We start from the raw sequence: 26,232 nt of genomic DNA on the forward strand, positions 1-26,232 counted from the left end.
CCAAATCCGGCCGCTTCGGGCTGGCCGATCTGGACAAATATTTGCGTTGGGACGAAGCCCGCGCTGGGTCAGCGGGGGCTCCGGATTCAGCCCCGGGGTCCGGGGCCAGGTGACGATAGGAATGATAAATAATTGTGGTCCGTATTAAGCTCTCCGTGCCAACCACTGTGTCAAGTCAGTGGCGGGAGTAGCGGAGCGGATGGAGCCCGGGCCCGGGAGCGGAAGGTCACGGGTTCTAATCCCCGCTCCGCCGCTCGTCTGCCGTGTGACCTCGGGAAAGTCACTTCGCTTCTCTGGGCCGCCGAGACCTCTTGTGGAAAACGGGGATCGAGACTGCCAGCCCCACGTGGGACAGAGACCGTGCCCGACCCGATTATCTCGTATCTACCCCAGCGCTGAGGACAGTGCCTGGCACGTAGTGAGCGCTTAAAAGACCCCAGCGTTATTATTATCTTTGAGTCGCTTCACTTCTCTGTGCCTCAGTTCCCTCATCTGTAAAATGGGGAAGGAGACCGCGAGCCCCACGTGGGACACGGACCGGACCCAACCCCATTTACCCGTATCCGCCCCAGCGCTCAGGCAGTGTTCGACCCATAGTAAGTGCTTAACAAATACCGTAAAAAGATAATTAGATCACACATAGTAATAATCATGATAATGTTGGTATTTGCTAAGCGCTTACTCCGTGCAGAGCACCGTTCTAAGCGCTGGGGGAGATACAGGGTCGTCGGGTTGTCCCACGGGAGGCTCCCAGTCTTCATCCCCGTTTGACAGATGAGGTCACCGAGGCCCAGAGAAGTGAAGTGACTTGCCCAAGGTCACGCAGCGGGCGAGTGGCCGAGCGGGGATTGGAACTCAGATTCTCTGGCGCTCGGGCCCAGGCTCTTTCCGCAGACCCGTGGCCGTCGGCCCCTCTGCGTTGGAGTTATTAGTAGTAGTAGTAATAATAATACTAATAGGAAGCGCTTAATAAGCATCACTATGTGCCAAGCACTGTACCAACTGCTGGAGTAGGTCCAAGGCAATCAGGTCGGACACTATCCCGTATGGGGTTCACCCTTTTAACTCCCATTTTCCAGAGGAGGTAACTGAGGCCCAGAGAAGCGAAGCGACTTGCCCAAGGTCGCCCAGCAAGCGATTGGCGGAGCCAGGATTAGAACCCAGGGCCTTAAAATAAAATTAAAAAATTGTGGTATCTGTTAAGCGCTTACTATGTGCCAAGCACTGTTCTAAGCGCGGGGGAAGACGCAGGGGAATCAGGTTGTCCCACGTGGGGCTCCCAGTCTTCATCCCCATTTTCCGGAGGAGGTCACCGAGGCCCAGAGGAGTGAACTGACTCGCCCAAGGTCACCCAGCTGACAGGCGGCAGAGCGGGGATTAGAACCCGTGACCTCCGACTTCCAAGCCCGCGCTCTTTCCGCTGAGCCACGCCGCTCCTCTTCCTCCTGCTCACTGTGCTGGTAAATCGTGCGGGGTGACCCGTCTCCCCGAGGAGATTTGCCGGGGCCCGGCATTTGCTCACACCCCTCCCCAAATGCTTACTACAGTGCTCTGCACGTGGTAGGTGCCCAGTACAGCTCTCTGCAAACAGCGGACACCCAGTACAGCACTCTGCACCCACAGTAGGCGCTCAGTACACAGTAGGCCTAGTGGGTAGAGCCACTGGGAGTCAGGAGGTCATGGGTTCTCATCCCAGCTCCGCCACTCGTCCGCCGTGTGACCCCGGGCGAGTCATATGCCTTCTCTGGGCCTCAGTTTCCTCATCTGGAAAATGATTAAGACCGAGCCCAGAGTGGGACAGGGACCGTGTCCGACCCGGATCGCTTGTAGTGCCCCCAGCGCTTAGTACGGTGCCTGGCGCATAGCAGACGCTTCGCGGATATCACAGTCGTCGTCGCTACGGTCGGTCAGCGTGGCTCAGTGGAAAGAGCACGGGCTTCGGAGTCAGAGGTCATGGGTTCGACTCGCGGCTCCGCCACTTGTCAGCCGTGTGACCGTGGGCGAGTCGCTTCGCTTCTCTGTGCCTCGGTTCCCTCATCTGGAAAATGGGGCTGAAGACGGTGAGCCCCACGTGGGACAACCTGATTCCCCCGTGTCTACCCCAGCGCTTAGAACGGTGCTCTGCACATCGTAAGCGCTCAACAGATACCAACATTATTATTACCCGGGATAATGCCCTCCGCCCAGCGTGATTTCTGTCGACTGTGGTTTTCCCAGCCCGGATTCATCCCGCCGGCGCCCGAGCCCGCGGATTTCCACGGCATTCCGCGGGGCAGCGGGGCGGCCGGCGGGATTCGACCTGGAAATGCGGTCCGTGGGAAACCCTCCGACGGGGCTTTCAAAAATAAGTTGTTTTGCCATGTCCAGATCTCCCGATAAGGGGCCCAGCCCGGCTTCCAGGCCCCCCGCGGGGCAGAGGCTTGGGAAATATTTTCGGCAGGAAAACCGGCCGTGGCCAGTCGGGCTCGGCGCCCGCCTCCCAGGCCGCTCGCCGCCGCTCCCGGAGACCGGTTCTCCCCGCAGACCGGCGGCCCCATGGGCCGGGGCACGGAGACGTGGAGGGGGCAGAAGGTGAGACCCCTCTTGCCCCCCAACCTCCCCCCCAGACCCTTTCTCGACAGAAGAGGGAGGACGGGCGCTCAAAGGATCAGTCGGTCGTATTTTTGCGCGCTTACCGGGTGCAGAGCACTGTACTGAGCACTCGGGAGCGGACACCGGACCAAGATAACGGACACATTCCCTGCCCGTGACGAGCTTACGGTCTAGAGACCGAGGAGGGCCGCGTCGGGGGGCTTCGGGATGCTGAGAGGAAAGAGGCGGGTCTCTAATAATTACGGTATTAAGGGCTTACTGTGTTCACGGCACTGTACTAAGCGCCGGAGTGGCAGCGTGGTTCAGCGGAAAGAGCCCCGGCTCGGGAGTCAGAGGTCAGGGGTTCGGATCCCGGCTCCGCCGCCTGCCGGCTGTGTGACCGTGGGCCAGTCACTTCACTTCTCTGGGCCTCGGTGACCTCCTCTGGAAAATGGGGATTAAAAACTGTGAGCCCCACGTGGGACAACTTGATCGCCTTGTGTCCCTCCAGTGCTCAGAACAGTGCTCTGCGTATAGTAAGCGCTTAATAATAATAATAATAATGTTGGTATTTATTAAGCACTTACTTTGTGCAGAGCACCGTTCTAAGCGCTGGGGGAGAGACAGGGTCATCAGGTGGTCCCGCGTGAGGCTCACAGTTAATCCCCATTTTACAGATGAGGTCACTGAGGCCCAGAGAAGTGAAGTGACTCGCCCACGGTCACCCAGCCGACAAGCGGCAGAGCCGGGAGTCGAACCCATGACCTCTGACTCCCAAGCCCGGGCTCTTTCCACTGAGCCGCGCTGCTTAACAAATACCACCATTATTATCAGTTTGGACACGTGGGGCGGGGGGATGGATGGGGGATGCGGGGTGGGGGAAGAGACGCAGAAGTCTTGGCAGGGGCGTATCCGTCCATGGTATTTATTGAGCGCTTACTGCGTGCAGAGCACTGTGCTGAGCTCTGGGGAAGGAAAAGTACAACAGAGTGGGTTGTATTATTTCCTGCCCACCACGCGTCTGTGGGTGTCGGGGGGCGGTGAGGTGTGTTTGTGAGGAGGTGCCGGTGCGTTTACGCGGGGAGGGGCAGGGGAAGGTGTGGATGAAGGTGTACGGAAGCGGGCGCGCTGGGCCGGGAAGGGGCAATTGGAGATGGAGGCGTGTACGTAGCGTGGCTCGGTGGAAAGAGCCCGGGCTTGGGAGTCAGAGGTCGTGGGTTCGTATCCCACCTCTGCCCCTTGTCAGCTGGGTGACTGTGGGCAAGTCACTTCGCTTCTCTGGGCCTCAGTGACCTCATCTGTAAAATGGGGATGAAGACCGGGAGCCTCACGTGGGACGACCCGACGACCCCGTCTACCCCAGCGCTTAGAACAGTGCTCTGCGCATAGTAAGCGCTTAACAAATACCGACATCGCCACGTGGAAGTGGGTGGAGGGGAGCGTACGGGCCCGTTGGTCGTTGGCGGGGGGGGAGGCGAAGCTGTGTGTGGTGGTGAGGAGGGGAGGGGGGGGGACGGGGGGCTGTACAGGTCTGTTCGTGTGTTGGAGGGAGGTGAACGTGTGTGCCGGGGTGTGGGGGGTCAGTGTGGGCCGGCAGCGTCCGTCCTCCGCGGCCCCCGCTGCCCATAGAGGCAGCTTGGCCTCGGGTCAAGAACACAGGCTCGGGAGTCGGAGGTTCCGATTTGGACAAAACTTCACTTCGTGGCGCAGTGGCGAGAGCCCGGAGTCAACGGGATCTGGGTTCTGATCCCGGCTCCCCCGCTCGTCTGCCGGGCCCAAGTCGCTTCGCTTCACTGCGCCCCATTCCCTCGTCTGGAAACGAGGATTGAGACCGTGAGCCCCACGTGGGACAACCTGTTGACCCTGTATCTCCCCCAGGGCTTAGAACGGTGCTCTGCACATAGTAAGCGCCTAACAAATACCAACATGATTATTAACAACTACGACAGTTATTATTCTTCTGGGCCTCAGTTACCTCATATCTGTAAAATGGAGGTTCAGACTCTGAGCCCCACGTGGGTCAACCCTGTATCTGCCCCGGCGTGGGGCTCGGCGCACAGTACGAGCTTAACGAAGACCGTCGTCATTATTATCCCCAGCGTCCTGGGAGCGGGTCGGGAAACTGAGCGCGGCCTATAGAGAAGCGGCGTGGTACAGTGGAAGGAGCCCGGGCCTGGGTTTGAATCCCGGCTCCGCCGCTTGCCAGCCGTGTGACTTGGGGCGAGTCACTTCGCTTCTCTGTGCCTCAGTGACCTCCTCTGTAGAATGGGGATTAAAACCGTGAGCCCCACGTGGGACGACCCGATGACCCCGTCTCTCCCCCGGCGCTTAGAACAGTGCCCTGCACATAGTAAGCGCTTAACGAATACCAACATAGGCAGACGCGACTCTTCCATCCGGTTCTCGCGGGGAGCGGGTGGTGCCGCGGGGCTTCAGGGTGACCTGGGGAGGCAGGGGGGTCGTGTTTACCGTCAACAACGCAGGGCAGGGCGCCGGAGGTCAAGTCGGGGAGGAGACCCCGGGGTGGGGGGGGGGGAGCCGGACACCTGGGGGGAGCCGGACGGAGCGGACGGGGGGGCAGAAGTCCAGACTGCGGGGGAAGGGGCCGGAGGGCTGCTCGGCGGAGGGGCCCGGCGGGACGGGGGAGGCAGGGGAAGGGAGAAGGGGGCCGTTTCCTTACAAGGGAAGGAGCCCAGCCCGGGGGATTGAGACGAAAGCTCAGGCTCCGGCCCGCCGCCAGCCCGGAATGCGCGTGGGCGGGGGCGGCCATGCAGCAGCCCCCGGGCCCCGAAGAGCTGGACCGCTTCCTCCTGCACAAGGTAAGCCCCGATGTACCCCCTCCTGGACCCCCATTCCCCAGCAGGATGGCTGTACCGGCCCCGGGGACCCTCCCCCTGGAGCAGTGTGGCCTAGCGGATGGAGCCCAGGCCCGGAAGCCTAACCTCAGGCCCGCCATGTGACCTGGGGCGAGCCGGGCGGTCGATCTTATGATGACAATAATAATGTTGGTATGTGTTAAGCGCTCACTACGGGCAGAGCGCCGTTCTAAGCGCTGGGGGAGATCCAGGGGCATCGGGTTGTCCCCCGAGGGGCTCCCAGGCTTCATCCCCGTTTTGCAGATGAGGTCACTGAGGCCCAGGGAAGCCAAGTGACTTGCCCACAGCTGTCAGCTGGGTGACAGGTGGCAGGGTCGGGATTCGAACCCATGACCTCTGACCCCCCAAGCCCGGGCTCTTGCCACCGAGCCGCGCTGCTTCTCATCTTCCGAGCGCTTGAGTAGACGGGCCCAGTCACTTCTCTGGGCCTCAGTTTCTTCGTCTACAAAATGGGGAAAGGATCCCAGTGGCCCCCTCCCATTATTGTCGTTATTAGGAGAAGCGGTGGCTCAGTGGAAAGAGCCCGGGCATGGAAGTCAGAGGTCGTGGGTTCGAATGCCGCCCCCGCCACTCGTCAGCCGGGTGACTGTGGGCAAGTCACTTCTCTGGGCCTCAGCGACCTCATCTGTGAAATGGGGATGAAGATGGTGAGCCCCACGTGGGACAACCTGATGACCCTGGATCTCCCCCAGCGCTCACAACAGTGCTCTGCACATAGTAAGCGCTTAACAAATACCAGATTATTATTGAAATGGGGACGAAGACCGTGAGCCTCACGTGGGACAACCTGATGACCCTGGATCTCCCCCAGCACTTAGAACAGTGCTCTGCACATAGTAAGCGTTTAACCAATACCAACATTATCACCTGATCCCCTTGTATCCGCCCCCAGCGCTTAGAACAGTGTTTTGCACACAGTAAGAGCTTGACACCATCACTATTATGATTGTTATTTTATTCACTTCGATTCCAGGAGAGGGAACAAGATTGGCAATAAAAATGGATAGTGTGGGTGTAGGGGGGAGAGTTACTGAACGCCCCCTGAGCGCGATGCACTGTGCTAAGCGCCTCGCCTCCCCCATCCCCAACTCTGGACTTTGAGGAGAGCCAAAAAGCCCGCGCTGTGGTGGCGCATGCGCAGAGCCGCTCCCCCCTCGCGCAGCCGCACTGCGGCCCAACTCCCGGGCGGCGGGGCCCCGAGCGCGCACGCGCGCGCCTGCGGAATTTCGGGGGGGGCGTGTCGTTTAGGGTGAATACGGTAACGCCCCTTCGCCCTGCCGCCAGGGGGCGCTGGAAAGGGCCGGGCCTGGAGGGGCTCTCCTGATTGGCCCGACCCCAGGGCTTAATAATAAGGCTGGTATTTGTTAAGCGCTTACTATGTGCAAGAGCACCGTTCTAAGCGCTGGGGGAGATCCAGGGTCATCAGGTGGTCCCCCGTGAGGCTCCCACTCTTCATCCCCATTTGACAGATGAGGAAACTGAGGCCCAGAGGAGCGAAGTGACTTGCCCACAGTCACCCCCCTGACAAGTGGCAGTGTCGGGATTCGAACCCATGACCTCTGACTCCCAAGCCCGGGCTCTTTCCACTGAGCCACGCTGCTTCACAGTGGTCCGCACACAGTAAGCACGATTGAGTAAATGAATGAAATGAACATAGTGACCCCTTAACCAATACCAAGATGATGATTTTTTTCATTATTATGCCTACCCCGGTCCTTAGTAAACAATAATGGTATTTGTTAAGCCCTCACTAAGTGCCAAGCACTGTTCTAAGCGATGGATCCATTGCTAGGGACACCGTAAGGGCTTAATAAATATAATTATTAATTGTCATATTTGCTAAAGTGCTCGGGGCAGCGCTTGGTAGGTAGTAAGCACTTCACAAATGCTATTATTATTATCTGCATCATTTAGTACAGTGTTTGATATAAAGTAATCATAATAATGATGGTATTTGTTAAGCGCTTACTAGGTGCCAGGCGCTGTACTAAGCGCTGAGATGGTTACAAGCAAATCGAGATGGACGCAGTCCCACCTGGGGCTCACAGTCTCAATCCACATTTTGCAGATGAGGTAACTGAGGCACCGAGAAGTGAAATGACTCGCCCAAGGTCACCCAGCAGACGTACCGAGCTGGGATTCGAACCCATGACCTTCTGCCTCCCAGGCTCTATCCACTATTCTCAAGTAAGCGCTTAAATAACACTATCATTGTGATTATGTCTACCACAGTGCTTGACACATAGCTCTTGCTACCTACCAAAATCATTCCTGTTTAGTAGTATTATTATTAATGGTATTTGTTAAGGGCTTACTATGTGCCAGGCACTGTACTTAGGCACTGTACTAAGCGCTAGGGTAGATAAAGGCCAAACAGGTTAGATAGAGTCCGTGTCCCACTTGGGGCGCAGAGTCTCAGTCCCCATTTTACAGGTGGGGTAATTGAAGCACAGAGGAAGTGAAATGACTTGCCCAAGGTCATACAGCAGAGCGCTCACGGGGTTCAGAGTATAATACAGTGGAGTCGGTAGAGATGTTCCCTGCCCACAGTGAGTTTACGGTCTAAAGGGCGAGACAGGTGTTAACATAGATGGAGAAATGCCAGGAATAGGTAAGGGAAACGTACAGGGAATGTGTCTCTTTATTGTTCTCTTAATAATGTTGGTATTTGTTAAGCGCTTACTATGTGCAGAGCACTGTTCTAAGCGCCGGGGTAGACACAGGGGAATCAGGTCGTCCCGCGTGGGGCTCCCAGTCTTCATCCCCATTTTGCAGATGAGGGAACTGAGGCACAGAGAAGTTAAGTGACTTGCCCACAGTCACACAGCTGACAACTCTTGTCCTCTCCCGAACGCTTAGTACGGTGCTCTTCACACAGTAGGCGCTCAGTAAATACGATCGAATGAATAGGATGGAAGGAATGAAGCACGCAAACGCCCAAAGCCACCAGGACAGCAGACTTCCGTAGCGGAGTCCGTGTGCCCGTCGGGACTGATTTTCCTTGTGTTTGCCCGACCGTCCCGGGCCCAGGCGGACCTGGGACGTCACCGGGAGTGGCAGGAGGTGCTGGAGGTCCAGAGCGTCATCCAGAAGCTGACCGCGGAGATCGGAGCCAGGGACCTGCGCTTCCAAGCCGTCTCCGACTCCGGCGCCCGGAACGAAGCCGTCCAGGTAACGGAGCTCCGGGACGGGCACCACCCGTCTTCCGGATCTGGGCATCTGAGGAGGCGATCGGCTCCGAGAAACGTGAGGCCCCGGGGAACGTCCCCCCGGGGTCAGCCCCGGCCCGGGACTCGGCCCAACGGTGGCGATGAATCGCTTTTCTTCGGGGGTAGGGGTCGGATCCCCCGGAGACCAAACGTAGACCATCCAACACCCCCGACTCTCCCGTCTCCATCCGTGACGCCTCCAGTGCCCCAGCGTGGATCATCCCACACCCCTGACTCTCCCCTCTCTATCCCTGATTCTCCCCCAGTGACCCAACACAGATCATCCAAAACGCCGACTCTCCCCTCTCCATCCCTGATTCTCCCCCAGTGCCCCAAAACGGATCATCACACACCCCTGACTCTCTCCTCTCCATCCCTGATCCATTCATTCATTCAATAGTATTTATCGAGCGCTTACTACGTGCAGAGCACTGGACTAAGCGCTTGGAATGGACAGATCGGTAACAGATAGAGACGGACCCTGCCCTTCGACGGGTTCAGGGTCTAATCGGGGGAGACGGACAGACGAGAACGATGGCGATAAATAGAATCGAGGGGAAGAACATCTCATTAGAAACAATAGCGGATAAATAGAATCGAGGCGATGTACATCTCATGAACAAAACAAATAGGGGAATGAAGATATAGACAGTTGAGCGGACGGGTACAGCGCCGAGGGGATGGGACGGGAGAGGAGGAGGAGCAGAGGGAAAGGGGGGAGAAGAGGGTTTAGCTGCGGAGAGGTGAAGGGGGGCATAGAGGGAGCAGAGGGAAAAGGGGAGCTCAGTCTGGGAAGGCCTCTTGGAGGAGGTGAGTGCCCTAAAACGGATCATCCCACACCCCTGACTCTCCCCTCTCCATCCCTGATTCTCCCCCAGTGACCCAAAACGGATCATCCAACACCCCTGACTCTCCCGTCTCCATCCTGACTCTCCCAGTGACCCAGCACGGACCACCCTGCCCTTCTGACCCTCCCCTCTCCCATCCTTGACTCTCCCCACAGTCACGTAGCGTGATCACTCATCCAGGGCTCTGCCCGAGTCCTTCTGACCCCTCCCGGTGCGTCTGGCTGACCGGCTCCCATTGGGTTCCCCTTCCCTTCAGGCAGTGCCCACCCTTCAGGACCGAGGGTCACCCTTAACCGCCGCCTCCTCTCTGCCCGCCAAGAGGGTGCGGGGGCATCGTCCACCTCACCCCGGGCCTTCTCCCCGAGGTCGGTCCATCTCTGAAAGATGTTCGTTCTTGAGGGGGAAATCTCCCCCACGACATTCTGCGAAAGCAGCGGGAGGCCGGGTTGCAGGGGAGCCGCACAGTCAAGATATAAGTATATCGATTCTAACTGTGCCACTTGTTAAGCGCTTACTAAGTGGCACGTACTTTTCTAAACGCTGGGGAGTTACAAGTTAATCAGGTTGGACACAGTCCCTGACCCACACGGGGCTCCCTCTCTTATCCCCATTTCACAGATGAGGGAACTGAGGCTCTGAGAAGTGAAGCGGCTTGCCCAAGATCACACAGCAGACAGATGATGACCGTGGTATTTGTTAAACACTTACTGTGTGCCAAGCACCGTTCTAAGAGGCAGATACAAGGTCATCGGGTCGGACACAGTCCCCGTCCCACGTGGGGCTCCCAGTCTTCATCCCCATTTTCCAGATGAGGGAACTGAGGCCCAGAGAAGTGAAACGACTTGCCCGAGGTCCCGCAGCAGACAAGGATTAGAGCCCAGGTCCTTCTGCCTCTCGGGCGCGGGCTCAGCCCGCGCTATGGCTCTCCAATTCTCTCCCTCTCTCTGTCTCTGTCTCCTGGCCACAGGTCCTGTCCCCGAGCCAACTCCTGGTCCCGGTGCCCCTCCACGGCCTGGCCGGGTACCGGGATCGCCGGTCCCGTCGTTGGCGCTATTACGGCCTGCAAGGGCAGCGCCTGCCCACCCCTCTGCGGGATCCGGATTCCCGGCAGCAGTGGCTGGCCACGGACCAGTTCTCCAAGAGCCTGTGTCAGTGGCACGACGCCGACGTGAACGTGGAAGGGGACATCGTGCCCGCCAAGGTCTTGGCCGTGCTCCGGGGCCTGCTGGAGGGCGCCATCCCCGCCTGTGACCTTGCCGGTGAGGCCGGAGGGGCGGCGGCGGCCGCGCCCTGCCCGTGGCTCCCGCCGGGTGTGACGCCAGCCCGGCGGGCCGGGCGGTGCCCTCATCCACCCCGTCAGGGCCGGGCACGCAGCGGGCAGCCCCGCTGGGATTCTCCTCGTCCCGAGCGGGAGTTGTCTCCTGGGGTTTCCCCCGGGTGGAATCCCGAGGCAGCTGCTGGCCCTGAGGAGAGACTCCCGGCATCTCATGCAATCGTTCGTGCGGTCGTATTTATGGAGCGCTTACTGCGTGCCGGGCACTGCGCTAAGCGCTTGGGAGAGTACGACGTAACAATAGGCAGACACATTCCCTGCCCACGGCGAGAGAGGGAGACGGACATTAATATGATCGATTGCATATACGGACCTGAGTGCCGTGGGGCTAGGAGGGGGCGATGAATGAAGGGAACCAGTCAGGGTGACGCAGAAGGGAGAGGGAGAAGAGGAGAGGAGGGCGCAGTCGGGGAAGGCCCCTTGGAGGAGATGGGCCTTCGATAAGGCTTCGAAGCGAGGGGAGAATACTGGTCGGTGGGATTTGAGGAGGGAAGGCGTTCCAGGCCAGAGGCGGGACGTGGGCGAGGGGTCGGCGGCGAGACAGACGAGATGGAGGCCCCGGGAGAAGGTTGGCATTGGAGAAGCCGAGGGTGCGGGTCGGGTTGGAGTAGGAGAATGGTGAGGTGGATGGGGGCAAAGGGGTTGAGTGTTTTGAGGCCGCTGGTGAGGAGTTTTTGTTCGACGCGGCGGCGGAAGGGGGACTGGGGAGCTCCGTTTCTGTTTCCCAGGCGTCCGCTGGGCGGGAAAACGCCCCCTCGGTCCCAAGTCTCCCCCAGCGACCCAGCCCCCTCTCGTCCGCTGATCTGTTCCCGGCAGGCTTCCCGCCCCGACCCCGGGAGACCGGGAGCCCCTGCCGACGCCCACCTTGGCATCGCCCGCGTGAGGCGGATGCCCCCTGGCCCTGGCCTTTACCGCTCCCTTCTCCCCGTGCTTCCCCCGCCAGGCCGGGTCAGCCTCCTGGAGAGCCTGGACCAGACGGTGCGCGTGGCCGTGGAGACGGCGGGCTCCCCGGTGGAGGTGGAGCTGGTGCCGACGCTCGAGGTCCCCACCTCCTGGCCCCGGAGGGCCCGCTGGCCACGGTGTCTGAAGCGCTGGCCGGCCGCGGACAGGGTGGACTGCATCAAGGTACCGACCGGGTTCGGGGGAGGGAGGCGTCAGAAGGCCGACCCCCCCCCCCCCCCCCACAGATGACCCTCAACGAGAGAAGCAGTATGGCCTGATGATAATAATAATAATAATTGGGGTATTTGTTAAGCCGTGAGGTGGATAGAAGCAAATCAAGTTGGACACGGTCCCTGTCCCACCTGGGGCTCACGGTCTCTATCTCCATTTTACAGATGAGGTGACAGAGAAGTGAAGCGACACGCCCCAGGTCACACGGCGGACAAGCGGTGGAGCCGGGATGAGAATCCAGCACCTTCTGACTCCCAGGCCCGGGCCTGGGAGTCAGGAGGTCCTGGGTTCTCATCCCGTCTCCACCACTTTTTTTTTTTAATGGTATCTGTTCATCGCTTCCTATGTGACCGGCACCGTTCTAAGCGCTGGGGCAGATAACAGAGTGACACAGTCCGTGTTCCACATGGGACTCGCAGTCTTGATCCCCATTTTACTGATGAGGTGACTAAGGCCCAGAGAAGTGAAGTGACTTGTCCAATGTGGCGAAGGTCGGATTAGAACTCGGGTCCTCGGACTTCCAGGCCCAGGCTCTTTCCATTAGGCCCCCCCAGATCCTCAGACAGGCTTCTGAGGATTGGCCGATTTCCTGTGGGATGTCAAGGCCTTTTGAAGATTGGGCAACTACATATGTGACTCAGGTCACTAGGGAACAAGTGAGGAGAAGTAGCATTTATCTGACCCTGTGCCGAGGAAAAGCAGCGAGGCCCAGTGGACGGAGCACAGGCCTGGGAATCAGTCACTGGTTCTAATCCCGGCTCCACCCCCCCCCCCCCCCATCTGCTGTGTGACCTTGGGCAATTCACTGCCCTTCTCAGTTCCCCCCTCTGTAAAAGGCGAGCCCCACTGCGTCCAACTCGATTTTCTCATCCCCGCCCCCGCGCTCAGTCCGGTGACCGACACATAGTGAGCGCCGCCCGGACACCGTCCTCGCTAGTGCCGCTGACCCGGAGGCGACTGGTTCCCTGTCGGCGGCCGACCCGCCTCCCGTTTCTCGTCCCTGGCAGTCTCTGGGCTTCGCCCTGATGGCCCGTTCCCGGTACCACTGGCAGCTGAGTTTCGGGCGGGCGGAGAGCCTGCTGATGGAAGGGCTGGACGAAGATGGCGGCTGCCGGGAGAAGTGCTTCCAGGTCATGAAGCAGCTGAAGGAGGGCCACTGGTGCCCCGAGACCAGACCCGTCATCACCACGCACCACCTTCAGGTGGGACTTTGGGGTCCCCTCCGGGCTACGGGGACGGAGCGGGGGACGGGGGTCCGCGGGCCGTCCGGCCCCTCCGGTTGCTCTCCTCGTCCACCACCTCGTCTGTGATTATTGTATTTCCGGAGCCCGGGGGTAGATGGAGGTTCATCCGATCGGACTCCGTTCCTCCCGGAACCTCACGTGCAGTCATTTCTTCTTCTAACGGTGTCTGCTGAGCGCTTACCGCGCGCCAGGCACTGTACTAAGCGCTGGGGTAGATGCGGGTTATTCGTTCGTTCGATTGTATATATCGAGTGCTTACTCTGTGCAGAGCTCTGTACTAAGCGCTTGGGAGAGGACTTGTTTTGCTGTCTGTCTGCCCCCTCCTAGACCGTGAGCCCATTGTTGGGTAGGGATCGTCTCTATCTGTTGCCGAGTTGTATCTTCCAAGCGCTTAGTACAGTGCTCTGCACATAGTAAGCGCTCAATAAATATGAATGAATGCCAGTAGAACAGAGTTGGTAGCCGTGTTCCTGTCCACGATGAGCTTCCAGTCTAGAGAAGGAGGGAACACGGCGTAGTCCCAGGAGGGAGGTTCTAATCCCGGCTCCGCCACTCGCCTGCCGTGTGACCCTGGGCAAGTCGCCGCCCTTCTCTGGGCCTCAGTTCCCTCATCCGTCAAATGGGGATGAAGCCCGTGAGCCCCACGTGGGACAGGGACCGGGTCCAACCCGATTTGCTTGTACCCACCCCAGCGCTTAGACGGGTGCCTGGCGCATCGGAAGCGCTTAACAGACGTCATCGTTATCGCTGTTTTTGTTCCACCTCTCCCTTTCCCAGACGGTGCTGTTTTGGACCTGCGAGAAGTACCCGCGGGCACGGCACTGGCGCGTGTTCCGGGAGGCGTTCCTGAGGCTGGCACGTAGGCTTCACAAGTGCCTGAGGCAGCGCTTCCTGAAGCACTACTTCCTGCCGGGACACAACCTGTTCCAGTTCTGCAGCCCCGGCGACTTAGACGCCGTGGCCTGGCGTCTCGGCCTCTTCCTGGAAGATCCCACGCTAGGCCTGGAATGAAGGCCCCCCCCCCCCCCCCGCCCCGGGAGGGGGTCCCCCGCCGCCTTCCCCCTCCCTGGGCAGCCGGGGGGCCGGGAGAAGGTGAGAGTCGGGGCCCAGAGCGCTGACCAAGTGGAAGGTGCTTCGCCAACGTCCCCGTTGGCCGGCTCCAGCACCGAGTCACCAGACGTCCCGTCGGCGGAATGGCCTCCGGACCGCTGGGGAGCCGGAGGGGCCCGGCGGGGCTCGGACCCCTGGCCCTCGAGGAGCCCAACTGGCCGGTTTTTAGGATCCGGGCCCGCCACCCCGGCCTGGCCCTGCCGGTGACTGCTGAGGACGCGGGCCTGGGCGAAGGGTCCGTCTCCCGGGGCGGACCTTCACCCCGGGTCTCTGCTCCCCTGGCCTGGGACAACTGGGCCTCTCCCGTGTGGACCCCCTCCCGACCCGGCCCGTCTGACCCTTCTCCGGCCCAACCCGGCCCCCTTGGGGACCCCGGCTGCCCTCCCCCTCGGCCGCACCTCGGGCTGCCCCGCGGGTGGAGGGGTGGGAGCCAGCCGTCCGTCGTGGGGCCGGGTCAGTCGGAAGCCAGCTTGAGGGCGCTTCGGCATCCCGGCCGGAATTCCCGGCTAGCCCCGGCTTGGCCTGATATTTGGGGGCCCTTCCGGGCCGGACGGGACTGAGACAGCCGGGAAAGAAGGGACCCCCCCAGGACGGTCGGGGTCCCGCCAGATGTCCTCTCTGTGAGTGTGGGAGACTGGGCGATGGACCGCTCGGCCCGTCCCCCGCCGCTGTACCCGGGAGCCCTGGCCGAGCACGGTCCGGAGAAGGGCGTGGAGGAGCAGAAGTGGACGGAAGGGGCCGTTAAAAGACCGCCGGCCTGTCGTCACCATACCCTGTCTGTGGGCTTCTGTCCATTCGTTCCATCGTATTTATTGAGCGCCTACTGTGTGCAGAGCCCTTTACTAAGCGCTTGAGAAAATACGATACCATCGACAATAGACATACACATTCGCCGCCCACAACGAGCTGACGGTCTAGAGGTTAATGTCGGTATCTGTTAAGCCTTACTCCGTGCCAAGCGCTGTACTAAGTGCTGGGGTGGATCCAAGCAAATTGGGTTGGACTCAGTCCCTCTCCCATACTGGGCTGGTACTCTTAGTCCCCCTTTTTTACAGATGAGGGAACTGAGGCACAGAGAAGTAAAGTGACTTGCCTAGGATCACCCAGATACACGGCAGAGTCGGGATTAGAACCCAGGTCCTTATTATTATTATTATTATTAATAATAATAGCGGTATTTGGTAAGAGCTTACTGTGTGCCAGGCACTGGTCTAAGCGCTGGGGTGGATATAAGCAGATCAGGTTGGACCCGGTCCCCGTCCCGCGTGGGGCTCACCGTCTCAATCCCCACTTTACAGATGAGGTCACTGAGGCACCGAGAAGTAAAGTGACTCGCCCAAGATCCCACAGCAGACAAGCGGTGGAGCTGGAATGAGAACCCGGGTCCTTCTGACTCCCGGGCTTGGGTTCTAGCCACTAGGCCACGCCGCTTCTCACGCTGGAGGAGACCTCGCTCCTGCTCGGCCTCCTGTGGGGCGGAGGGAGATCTGATAACAGTAATAATAATAATAATAATGATAGAGCTCACTAACAGAGATCACGCAGAGCCTCCTAGCATGGACAAAACAGGGTCCCACTCGGCCCCCACCCTCAAAAGAAAGGGGGAGCCTCGGGGGACCGAGGTAAGCAGCGTGGCCTAGTGGGTAGAGCCCGGGCCTGGGAGTCAGAGGACCTGAGTTCTACTCCGGGTTCCGCCACTCGGCTGCCGGGGGATCTTGGGCAAGGCACTTCACTTCTCTGGGCCTCAGTTCCTTCATCTGTAAAATGGGGATGAAGACTGGAGAGCCCCTCGCGGGACAAAGGACTGTGTCCAATCCGATGATATTGTATCTACCCCCGGGACTTTGAACAGTGCCTGGCACATAGTAAGCACATAACAAATTTCACAGTTATTATTATTATTATTAATATTTCCCCTCTTCCCTTCCGACCCCGGTTCCGTCGCAATCCCGGCCGCTGCCACCCGGGGGCGCCTTTGGGCGGAGGCTCGTCCGGCCGGCCTCTGGGCCAAGGCCAAGGGGAGCTTTTTGGGGTTGCCATGGGAACGGGGGGGGGGCCTTTTGGGGTTTGCACGGGGAACGGGGAGCCTTTTTGGGTTGGCATGAGAACGGGGGGAGCCTTTCTGGGTTTCCATGGGAAAGGAGGGGGAGCCTTCTGGGGTTTGCACGGGAAAGGGGGAGCGTTTGGGGGATCGCGTGGGATCCGGGGAGGTTTTTGGGGTTTGCATGGGAACGGGAGGAGCCTTTGGGAGTTTGCACGGGAAAGGGGGGAGCCTTTGGGGGTTTCCATGGGAAAGGAGGAGCCTTCGGGGTTCGCACGGGAAAGGGGGAGCGTTTGGGGGATTGCATGGGAACGGGTCAGCTTTTTGGGGTTTCCACGGGAAAGGGGGAGCCTTTTTGGGTTGGCATGGGATCGGAGGAGCTTTTGGGGGTTTGCGTGGGAACGGGGGGAGCCTCTGGGGGTTGGCGTGGGAACGGGGGAGCTCGTTGGGGTTTCCACGGGAAAGGGGGAGCCTTTTAGGGTTGGCGTGGGAACGGGGAGAGCCTTTGGGGGTTGGCATGAGAACGGGGGGAGCCTTTTGGGGTTTGTATGGGAACGGCCTGCCCCTCCCTTCCTCCTCCCCGGCCCTATTGTGAGAAGATCCGTCTCCGCTGTATAAACAACTCACCAAAGTGAGTCAAGCGCGCTGGAGACGAACCAGAGCTTTTAGCGCAGGGCCGGGCGGGGCTGCGGCCGTCGCCATCCGACTCCCTGGGGAGGGTCCGGGGAGGGGGAGGGGGCGTTTCCCCCAGGGTGGCCTCCTGGACCCCCTTCCCCAGCTTCCTACTGAGGGGGGGGCCTACGGGAGAGGAGAGCAATGGGCGTCCGACGGTCTGATTGCCCAGGCACCCTGGTCTTTATTGGATCTGGGAATCTGCCGGGATTTGGTGGGGAGGGAGCTGGCTCTGAGCAGGCTGGGGAGGGGGCTGGCTCTGAGCAAAGCTGGGGAGGGGGCTGGCTCTGAGCGAAGTTGGGGAGGGGGCTGGCTCTGAGCAGGCTGCATGGGGCTGGCTCTGAGCGAGGCCGGGGAGGGGGCTGTCTCTGAGCAGCCTGGGGAAGGGGCTGGCTCTGAGCAGGGTGGGGAGGGGGCTGGCTCTGAGCGAGGCCGGGGAGGGGGCTGGCTCTGAGCAGGCTGGGGAGGAGGCCGTCTGTAAGAGAAGTTGGGGAGGGGGCTGTCTGAGCAGGCTGGGGAGGGGGCTGGCTCTGAGCAGGCTGGGGAGGAGGCCGTCTGTAAGAGAAGTTGGGGAGGGGGCTGTCTGAGCAGGCTGGGGAGGGGGCTGCCTCTGAGCGAGGCCGGGGAGGGGGCTGGCTCTGAGCGAGGCCGGGGAGGGGCCTGTCCCTGAGCATTCGGGTCAACCGGGGTGATCATTTCCAATTTCCCCCCCGCGGGTGGACCACCAGGCCCCCTCCCCTGGACCGGCCCACCGGCTGATTGGAGGAAGGGAGACGAAAGGGGGGAGGGGGTCGCGCATCCCCCCCCCCCCGCCCCCTCCCCGCCCATCCCCGGGGGACCCCCCCCCCGCCTCCAGCCTGCCGCAGTCCGCAGAGACCTCTGCTTCAGAGAGCGAGATGGAGATCTCGGGCGGGCCGGCCCCTGCAGCGGCGCCTGGACCCCCGCCCAGCCTGACTCACCGTCCTTGGCCCCCTCTGGGCCGGGGGCGTGGGGACCCCCGCCCTCCCCGAGAAAGAGCAGAGGGAAGTGGGGCGAGCGAGCGGATATTCCGGGCCGCTGCCTGGAGGGGGGGGGGGGCCCGGGAGGGCCCCGCCCCCTCCTCGCCGGCCCACCGCATCCGCAGCCCCCCCTCCCCATCCCCCATCCCCCGCCCCCAGGACCAGCCCTCCTCTGCAGAGACGACTGCCGCTTCCAAGCCTGCGATTCCACGTCTCATCCCAGGATGGGGAGGAGTGAGAGATGCTCCCGGCTCAGAGAGACCCCCCCCCTCCATCCCCCCACCCCTAAATGATTTCCATCCCCTCCTCCCTAGGGTCCCCGATGTATGAGCCCCTTGCCCCAGCCTGCTGGGGAGGGGCATCTCCCCTCCAACTGGCCGGGTCCCCCCGGGCAGGAAGAGGGTTAAATCCACCCGCCGCAGCCTCCGAAGGAAAGGGGAGGGGGCCAAAGTGAGGGCTGGGGGGGGGACACGCAGCTGATGGCCCCGCAGATGGTGGTCCTCCAGTAGCCCCCCACCGCCCAGCTTCGGGCGGGGGGAGGTGCTCCCCAGGAGTCCGCGGACCCCGTCCCTCTCTGGCCTTCGCAGCTGGGCCGGGGTCCTCTGAGATGAGGACGGGGGGTCGGGGTCCTCGAAGAGAGGTTTTCCTTGCGGTACTCAGCTCCCCGGAAGAGCTCGTTGAAAACAGTCCTCACGCGGAGTGAATTGGATTCACCAGATGTCTCCACCCGTGTCCCTCGCCCTCCAGTGACTCGGCACAGACCCTCGGACGCCCCTGACCGTCCCCCAGCACTGACCATCCGGCACCCCGACTCTCCCCCAGGGCCCCGGCACGGTCATCCGACCCCCACCCCCCCCGACTCTCCCCTCTCCATCCCTGACCGTCCCCCGATGCCCCGGCCCGGACCCTCCCGTACCCCTGACTCTCCCCTCTCCATTCATTCATTCGATAGGATCGATTGAGCGCTTACTAGGCGCGGAACACTGGACGAAACGCTTGGATCCTTGACCGTCCCCCCAGTGACCCAACCCAGAACCTCCAAGACCCCTGACTCGACCCCCGCGCAGACCCTCCGACTCCCCCGACTCTCCCCCGGGATCACGGACGCTCATCCGTGGATCTCCATCCGCCCAAACCCCACTGGGGCCCGCTGGCATTCCCCACTGCCCCGCTCCCCGTGGCGATGAGATCCTGGTGCCGGTCCCCCTCCCCCTCTGGAGAACCGCTTTTAATCCATCCCCCCACCCCTAAATGATTTCCATCCCCCTCCTCCCTAGGGTCCCCGATGTATGAGCCCCTTGCCCCAGCCTGCTGTTTAGTGTCATCGTTCTCTTCTGTCCGTCTCCCCCGATCAGACCGTGCGCCCGTCAAACGGCAGGGCCCGTCTCTATCTGTTGCCGACTTGTTCATCCCAAGCGCTTAGTCCGGTGCTCTGCACATAGTAAGCGCTCAATAAATACTATTGAATATGTTGAAATTCTGAAGGGAACCCTTGTGACGTCCCGCGTTTGGGTATAGTTAAACGGTTTGCCGCCTTTCGCTGGGAATTTAGGCGACGGGGTCCGGCGGGGGTCAGCGGGCTCCTCTGTGGGCGGTTAGACCGTCGTGGGGGAAATAAAGTGGGAAATTTCCATCGGCCCTCGGTGTCGCCGCGCCCCAGCCGGTTACGTAAAGTCCTTTCCGGAACTGGAAAATGTCACCGGGTGCCTCCTCGGCGGAGCCGGTTGGTCCCAGCCACGTGGCTCGTGGTCTGAGCTGCAGAGAGGAGCGATCCGTGGGTGGCCCCTTCCGTCTCCACCCCACCCGGCCGGTCCCTCGGTGCCGGGGGAAGTGGCGAAGCGAAGGAAGCCCGGCCCTGGGACCCGGAGGACCTGGGTTCCGATCCCATCTCCGCCACTTGGCCGCCGCGTGACCTTGCACAGTCACCGAACTTCTTTGTGCCTCGGTCTCCTCAGTTGCAAAATGGAGGTTCGGTACCCGTTGTCCCTCCTGCTTAGACTGTGAGCCCCTTGGCTTGATAGACAGTAAACATTTAACAGATACTATTTTTAAAAAACCCAAAAATCTCTGGGAGAGGCTGGGGGGGGGAGGGGAACCGGGAATAGCCAGGAAAACTGAGATGGGGCTTGGAAACGAAATCTCTCTCTCTTTGTTGTCTCCACTGACACCCCCGCATATCCCTTCTACCCTGTAAGCTCGCTGTGGGTAGGGAATATCGCTATATGATACAGTATACTCTCCCAAGCGCTTAGTACAGTGCTTTGCACGCAGCAGGTGCCCAATAAATCCGATTGATTGTTGATCCCCTCCACGCTCTCCTGCCACGCGAGAGTGCAGAGCGTTGAATCGAGTGCCTGCTGCACGCAGAGTTACCGTGCTGAACGCTTACCGTGTGAAGAACGCTACCCTGGGGCGGGGGTGAGGGCGTACCTACCGTGTGCAGAGCGTTGTGCCGGGTGCCCGTCGTGTTCAGAGTACCGTGCTGGGTGTTTTCTATGTGCCGAGTGCCTTTCCGGGCCCCTGGTGTGTGCAGAGCGCTGTGCTGGATACCTATTTGGTGCAGAGCGCCGTGTTGGGCGCCTGCTGCAGGGTGTTCCGTGTAGGGTGTTTGCCGAGTGCAGAGCACTGTCCTGAGTGTCTACTGTGTGCAGAGCCCTGTGTTGGGTGCCCCTTTTGTGCAGAGAACCGTACTGAGCATTTAGTGAGGGCAGGGAACGGTTCTGGGTGTCTGCAAAATGCTCTCGTGGGCACTTAGTGTGCCATGGCCCATTACGTAACCCCTGCCACCTATGTAATGAATGTTTCGTGCACCTGTATCTTACTCTGGTACTGTTTAAGCGCCTACTACGCTTACTGTGGTACCGCTTAAGCGCTTACTATGTTCCAAAGACTGTACGAGCTAATCAGGTAGGACACAGTCCGCGTCCCACGTGGGTCTCACAGTCCTAATCCCCCTTTTACAGATGAGGTCACTGAAGCCCAGAGAAGTGCAGTGAGTTGCCCAAGGTCACACAGCAGACAGGTGGCAGAGCAGGGATTAAAACCCAGGTCCTCCTATTCCCTGAGTTGGCGTAGTGGTTAGAGCCCGGGTCTGGGAGTGGGAGAACTTGGGTTCTAATCCCAGCTCTGCCGCTTGCCTGCTGTGTGACTTCGGGCAAGTCACTTCATTTCTCTGAGCCTCAATTCATTCATCTGTAAAATGGGGATTGAGACTATGAGCCCCCCGGGGGACGGGGACTGTGTTCAACCTGATAGGCTTGTATCCACCCCAGCGCTTAGTACATTGCCTGGCACAGAGTAAGCGCTCAACACATGTCACTCTCATCACCATCCCTGCTCTGCCGCAGACCCGCCGTTTTACCTTGGGCCGGTTACTTAAACGTCTCATCTCTAAAATGGGGATTAAATCCCCCTTCCCTCTCCTACTCAGACTGTGAGCCCCACGTGAGACCCGATTATGCTGTATGGACCCCAGCGCTCAGTACAGTGTTTGGAATCTAGTGAACGCTGAACGAATGACGACGATTCCGATGATGATGAAGTCTGCCGGCCTGCGGCAGAACCCAGCCCAGCGGGACCCGGGCTCCGCGCCAGCCTCGGGCCCTCAGCTGACCCCCCCCACACACACACACCCCCAACCCTCTCTCCCCAACATCCCCTCCCCGATACCCCCTTCTCGACCCCCTCCCACCTGCCAAGACCACGGCGCCAACTGGCAGGCCGAGCCCGCCGGCTCCTCCCCGGGGTAGGGGGCATTCCTCCCCTCTCCCTTCTCCTCCTTCCCTTCCTGGCCTCCCTATTCCCCCCCACACCCAGCCACCCACCCACCATCCATCTCCTCCTTCCTCTATTCCCACTCCCCTCCCGTCTTCCCTCTTCCTCCTCTCACCCATCTTCTCTTCTCTTCCCCAAATCCTCCCCCTCCTCCCTCCATCACTTCCTCCTCCTCCTTCCCTCTCCTCTCCCTCCATCTCTTCCCCCTCCCCTCCTCTCTCCAGCCTTGCCTGCTTTCCTCTCCTCCTCCCTTCCCCCTTCTCTCACTCTCCATCCTTCCTTGCTCTCCTCTCCCTCCTCCCCATCCTCCCATTCCTCCCCTTTCCCTCTCTCCCTCCTCTCCCACACCCTTCCCCTCCCTTGACCCCCTCCCTCCCTCAGCCTCCAAGGGGTCCGGGTCCCAGGGGCCAACGTGGTGCTGACCTCAGCCCCCCACCCCCTAACCCCGCACACGACTCCCGACCCCCTCCTCCCGGTGGGGGGATCCTCAGGCCAACCGACCGCTCCCCAAGGTTGGCAGGCCTCAGTTTCCCTCCGGAGGTGGGGGAGCTTCGTGCGGGTCCGCTCGGAGTGTCCTCCCTCGGGGCCGGGTTGGACACATTTCTTTCCCGGAGCGACCAGGGGCGGGGACACAGCCCAGACCCACCCGCCCTCCGAGATAGCCCCCGGAGGTGACCCCAACCAGCCCCAGCCCAGCCCCAAGCCCCCTCCCTCAATGACCGAACCCCTAAAGGCTCTGAGTCCCCGCCACTGTCCAGGGAGAGAAGCCCCCAAACTCCGGCCCGGGGCTCGGAGCCAAGAATCCCCCCCCCCCCCCGATATTTAATTATAATGGTATTTGTTAAGCGCTTACTATGTGTCAAGCACTGTACTGAGCACTGGGGTAGATACAAGCTAATAATCATCATCTTGGTATTTGTTATTAATAATAATAATACATGGAATTTGTTACGCGCTTACTATGTGCCAGGCACCGTACTAAGCGCTGGGATGGATCCGAGCAAATCGGGTCGGACACACGTGGGGCTCAGAGTCTCGATCCCCAGTACATTGCAACGGTAAACAGAGCTTGCAGTCTAGAGGGGGAGATAGACGTTAATATAAAGAACTGACAGATCTGGACGTAAGTGGTTTGACGCTGGGAGGGGGGACGAATGGAGGGAGCAAGTCGGGCCGACGCAGAAGAGAGTGGGAGAAGAAGAGAGGAAGGCGTAGTCGGGAAAGGCCTCTTGGAGGAGATGGGCCTTCAGGAAGGCTCTGAAGAGGGAGAGTGTCATCGTCTGTGGGATACGAGGAGGGAGGGCGTTTCAGGACAGAGGCAGGACGTGGGCGAGAGGTTGGCAGCCAGACAGGCAGGCTCCCTGGAGGAGAAGGCTGTATAGGAGGCTTTGACGAGGGAGAGAGCTTTGGTCCGGAAGCAGCCCGGCGGGAGACCCTCTGGGTCCCCTTCCAGGTTGCCTTAATAATAATAATAATAATGTTGGTGTTTGTTAAGCGCTTACTATGTGCAGAGCACTGTTCTAAGCGCTGGGGTAGACACAGGGGAATCAGGTTGTCCCACGTGGGGCTCCCAGTCTTCATCCCCATTTTACAGATGAGGGAACTGAGGCCCAGAGAAGTGAAGTGACTCGCCCACAGTCACCCAGCTGACAAGTGGCAGAGCTGGGATTCGAACTCATGAGCCCTGACTCCAAAGCCCGTGCTCTTTCCACTGCGCCACGCTGCTTCTGCTGCCTTGTCCCCTCCTACCCCACCTCCCTACCCTCCTATTCCAATCCAGCCCCAACGCTCCGCTCCTCTAATGCCAACCTTCTCACCGGGCCTCCGTCTCGTCTCTCTCACCACAGATCCCCTAACTCACGTCCCGTCTCTGGCCTGGAACGCCCTCCCTCCTCAAATCTGACAGACAGTGACTCCCCCCAGCCTTCAAAGCCTCCAAAGCCATCTCCTCCAAGAAGGCTCCCCTGACTAAATCCCCCTTGCCTCTTCTCCCACGCCCTTCTGCGTCGCCCTGACTCGCTCCCTTTATTCACCGCCCCCAGCCCCGCACCACTTCCGTACGTACCTGCTATTTATTTATTTCTATTGACGTCTATTTCCCCCTCTAGAATGTAAGCTCGTCGTAGGCAGGGAATGTGACTGCTTATTGTCTTGTAGTACTCTCCCAAGCGTTCGGTACAGTGCCGTGCACACAGTGAGTGCTCAGTAAATGCAACTGAATGGGTGATGCCAACGGGCCAACTAGGCTGGAGGGCGGACAGGCCCCTCAAAGACAAAATCCCTTTGCCATGATATTTCGCTGCCCGGCCCGAGCCGCCTGACACCGCGGCCCCTCGCCGGGCACGGGAGGTCGCACGGCCTGGTGGGAAGAGCGCAGGGTTCTGGGAGTCTGGAGACTAGTCCCGGCGTGCTGAGTGACCCCGGGCAAGTCACCGCACCTCTCTGGGCCCTGTCTCCCAAACCGGGTCCTGCCGCAAGGTCGCACAGGGGACCAGCATCCCCTGCCTGCCCGAGGGATTGCCGTTGCAATGTCTCCCCGCGGCGTCTCGGACAACGCATCGCACGTTGGAAGCTCCCAGATCCCGGCCGTTGCCTCCGCTCCCGCCCTGGCCTGCTGAACTAAGTCTTTCATTATGGCATTTTCAGGAGGGAACACTGTATTTAAGGCTTTGGGATGACCGGGATCTGACCCTCCTTCTCTCCGTCCCTCCACCTCGTCTATCTCTCCGCCGACCCCTCGCCCGCGTCCCGCCTCTGGCCTGGAACGCCCTCTCTCCTCAAATCCCACAGAAAACCACTCTCCCCCCTTCAAAGCCTTGTTGAAGGCCCATCTCCTCCAAAAGGCCTTCCCTGATTGCGCCCCCTTTCCTCTTGTCCCACTCCCTTTTGCGTCGCCCTGACCCGCTCTCTTTATTCATCCTCCTCTCCCAGCCCCACACCACTTATGTCCAGATCCATCATTTATTTCTTCATATTATCGTCTGTCTCTCCCTCTAGACTGGCAGTTGGTTGTGGGCGGGGAATGTGTCTGTTGTCCTCTCCCAAGCGCTTAGTCCAGCGCTCTGCACACAGTAAGCGCTCAATAAATACAATTAACTGACCGACTGACCCCTCCGGGCTGTTCCTGGGACCTGGCCCTGGGAGAATAATCCCAGGGGAGAACTGAAGGTTTCTGGTGGGGGGAAAGGGAGTGGGGGGAGGGCTCTAGTTGCACCCCACCTCCCCAATCTAGGAAGCAGTTATTCCGGCAGGAAAAACTCCCACTGAATCCTATTTATTAAGAGTCTGCGGTGTGCAGAGCACTGACCTAGTCATTCATTCAGTCGTATTTATTGAGCGCTTACTGTGTGCAGAACACTGTACTGAGCGCTCGGGAGAGTCCAGTAGAACAATGAACAGACGCATTCCCTGCCCACAGGAGCTGACAGTCTAGAGGGGGAGAAAGACGTGAATAGAAATAAATAAATGACAGACATAAGTGCTGGGGGACAGGGACGGGGGAATGAACAAAAGGAGCAAGTCAGATTTCCACTCCCGATGTCTGGGAAGCGGGTGTCCCGGCAGGAGGAACTCCCAATCCTATTTATTGAGCGCTTTCTGTGTGCAGAACACTGCCTTAGTCAATTATATTTACTGAGGCCTTTCTGTGTGCAGAGCCCTGGACTAAGCGCTTGGGAGAAGACAATCCAGCAATAAACAGACCTATTCCCTGACCACAGTGAGCTTCCCGTGAGAAGCAGCGTGGCTTAGTGTAAAGAGGCCGGGCTCGGGAGTCGGAGGTCGCGGGTTCTAATCCCGGCACCGCCACTTGTCTGCTGTGTGACCTTGAGCAAGCCGCTTCACTTGTCTGGGCCTCAGTGACCTCATCTGTCAAATGGGGAGGAAGACTGTGAGCCCCACGGGGGGCAACCTGATTACCATGTTTCTAGACTAGTGCGTAGTACAGTGCTTGGCACCTAGTAAGGGCTTAACAAATACCAACATTATTAGTAATTATTAGAGGATTAGGAACCGGGTCTCCTGCTTCAAAATCCCGGTTCTTGCCACCTGCCCCTCCTCCCCGCTTTCCAGGACTTTCCGGTTGCCCTCCTTGGGGTGGGGCGGTATGTCGAGGGGGGGGGAGGGCATCTCGGTTGTTGGCAGGGTGACCTTTCCCCCGTCCAATGCCCCGTTCATCCTGCCCCTCCCGGTGCCAGCGCCCTGCCCAAAGGTTCCTAGAGGGACGGCTCTAGAGGGTGCTCTGTCCCCGAGAAACTCTGCCCTCCGCCCCGCCCTGGGTGGGGGGCATTTCAGGCCAGGTGGTCACTGTGGACTTCCGGTTTCCCCCGTCCATTCCCATTCGATTCATTCGATTGTATTTATTGAGCGCTTACAGTTTGCAGA

General features: G+C 60.0%; 1 protein-coding gene across 1 annotated transcript; it reads left to right on the top strand.

Moving 5' to 3' along the window:
• The first annotated feature begins 2,518 nt into the window (after positions 1-2,518).
• On the top strand, positions 2,519-14,291 carry MAB21L3 (mab-21 like 3). The gene is made up of 6 exons (XM_029081426.1): positions 2,519-2,571; positions 8,478-8,618; positions 10,472-10,763; positions 11,781-11,962; positions 13,018-13,212; positions 14,032-14,291. Exons 1-6 carry the CDS (start codon positions 2,536-2,538, stop codon positions 14,263-14,265), a joined length of 1,080 nt encoding a protein of 359 aa, XP_028937259.1. The 5' UTR covers positions 2,519-2,535; the 3' UTR covers positions 14,266-14,291.
• The last annotated feature ends 11,941 nt before the right edge of the window (positions 14,292-26,232 follow it).

The sequence above is a fragment of the Ornithorhynchus anatinus genome, chromosome 16 (assembly GCF_004115215.2).
Source record: "Ornithorhynchus anatinus isolate Pmale09 chromosome 16, mOrnAna1.pri.v4, whole genome shotgun sequence".
Lineage (NCBI taxonomy): Eukaryota > Metazoa > Chordata > Mammalia > Monotremata > Ornithorhynchidae > Ornithorhynchus > Ornithorhynchus anatinus.

What these genes read in the sequence shown, in the direction of transcription:
- MAB21L3 (XM_029081426.1), top strand. Translation starts at nt 2,536, where the DNA reads ATGGGCCGGGGCACGGAGACGTGGAGGGGGCAGAAG. An exon ending in ACAGGGTGGACTGCATCAAG is followed by an intron (nt 11,963 to 13,017) that starts GTACCGACCGGG and finishes CGTCCCTGGCAG; the next exon opens with TCTCTGGGCTTCGCCCTGAT. An exon ending in TCACCACGCACCACCTTCAG is followed by an intron (nt 13,213 to 14,031) that starts GTGGGACTTTGG and finishes TCCCTTTCCCAG; the next exon opens with ACGGTGCTGTTTTGGACCTG.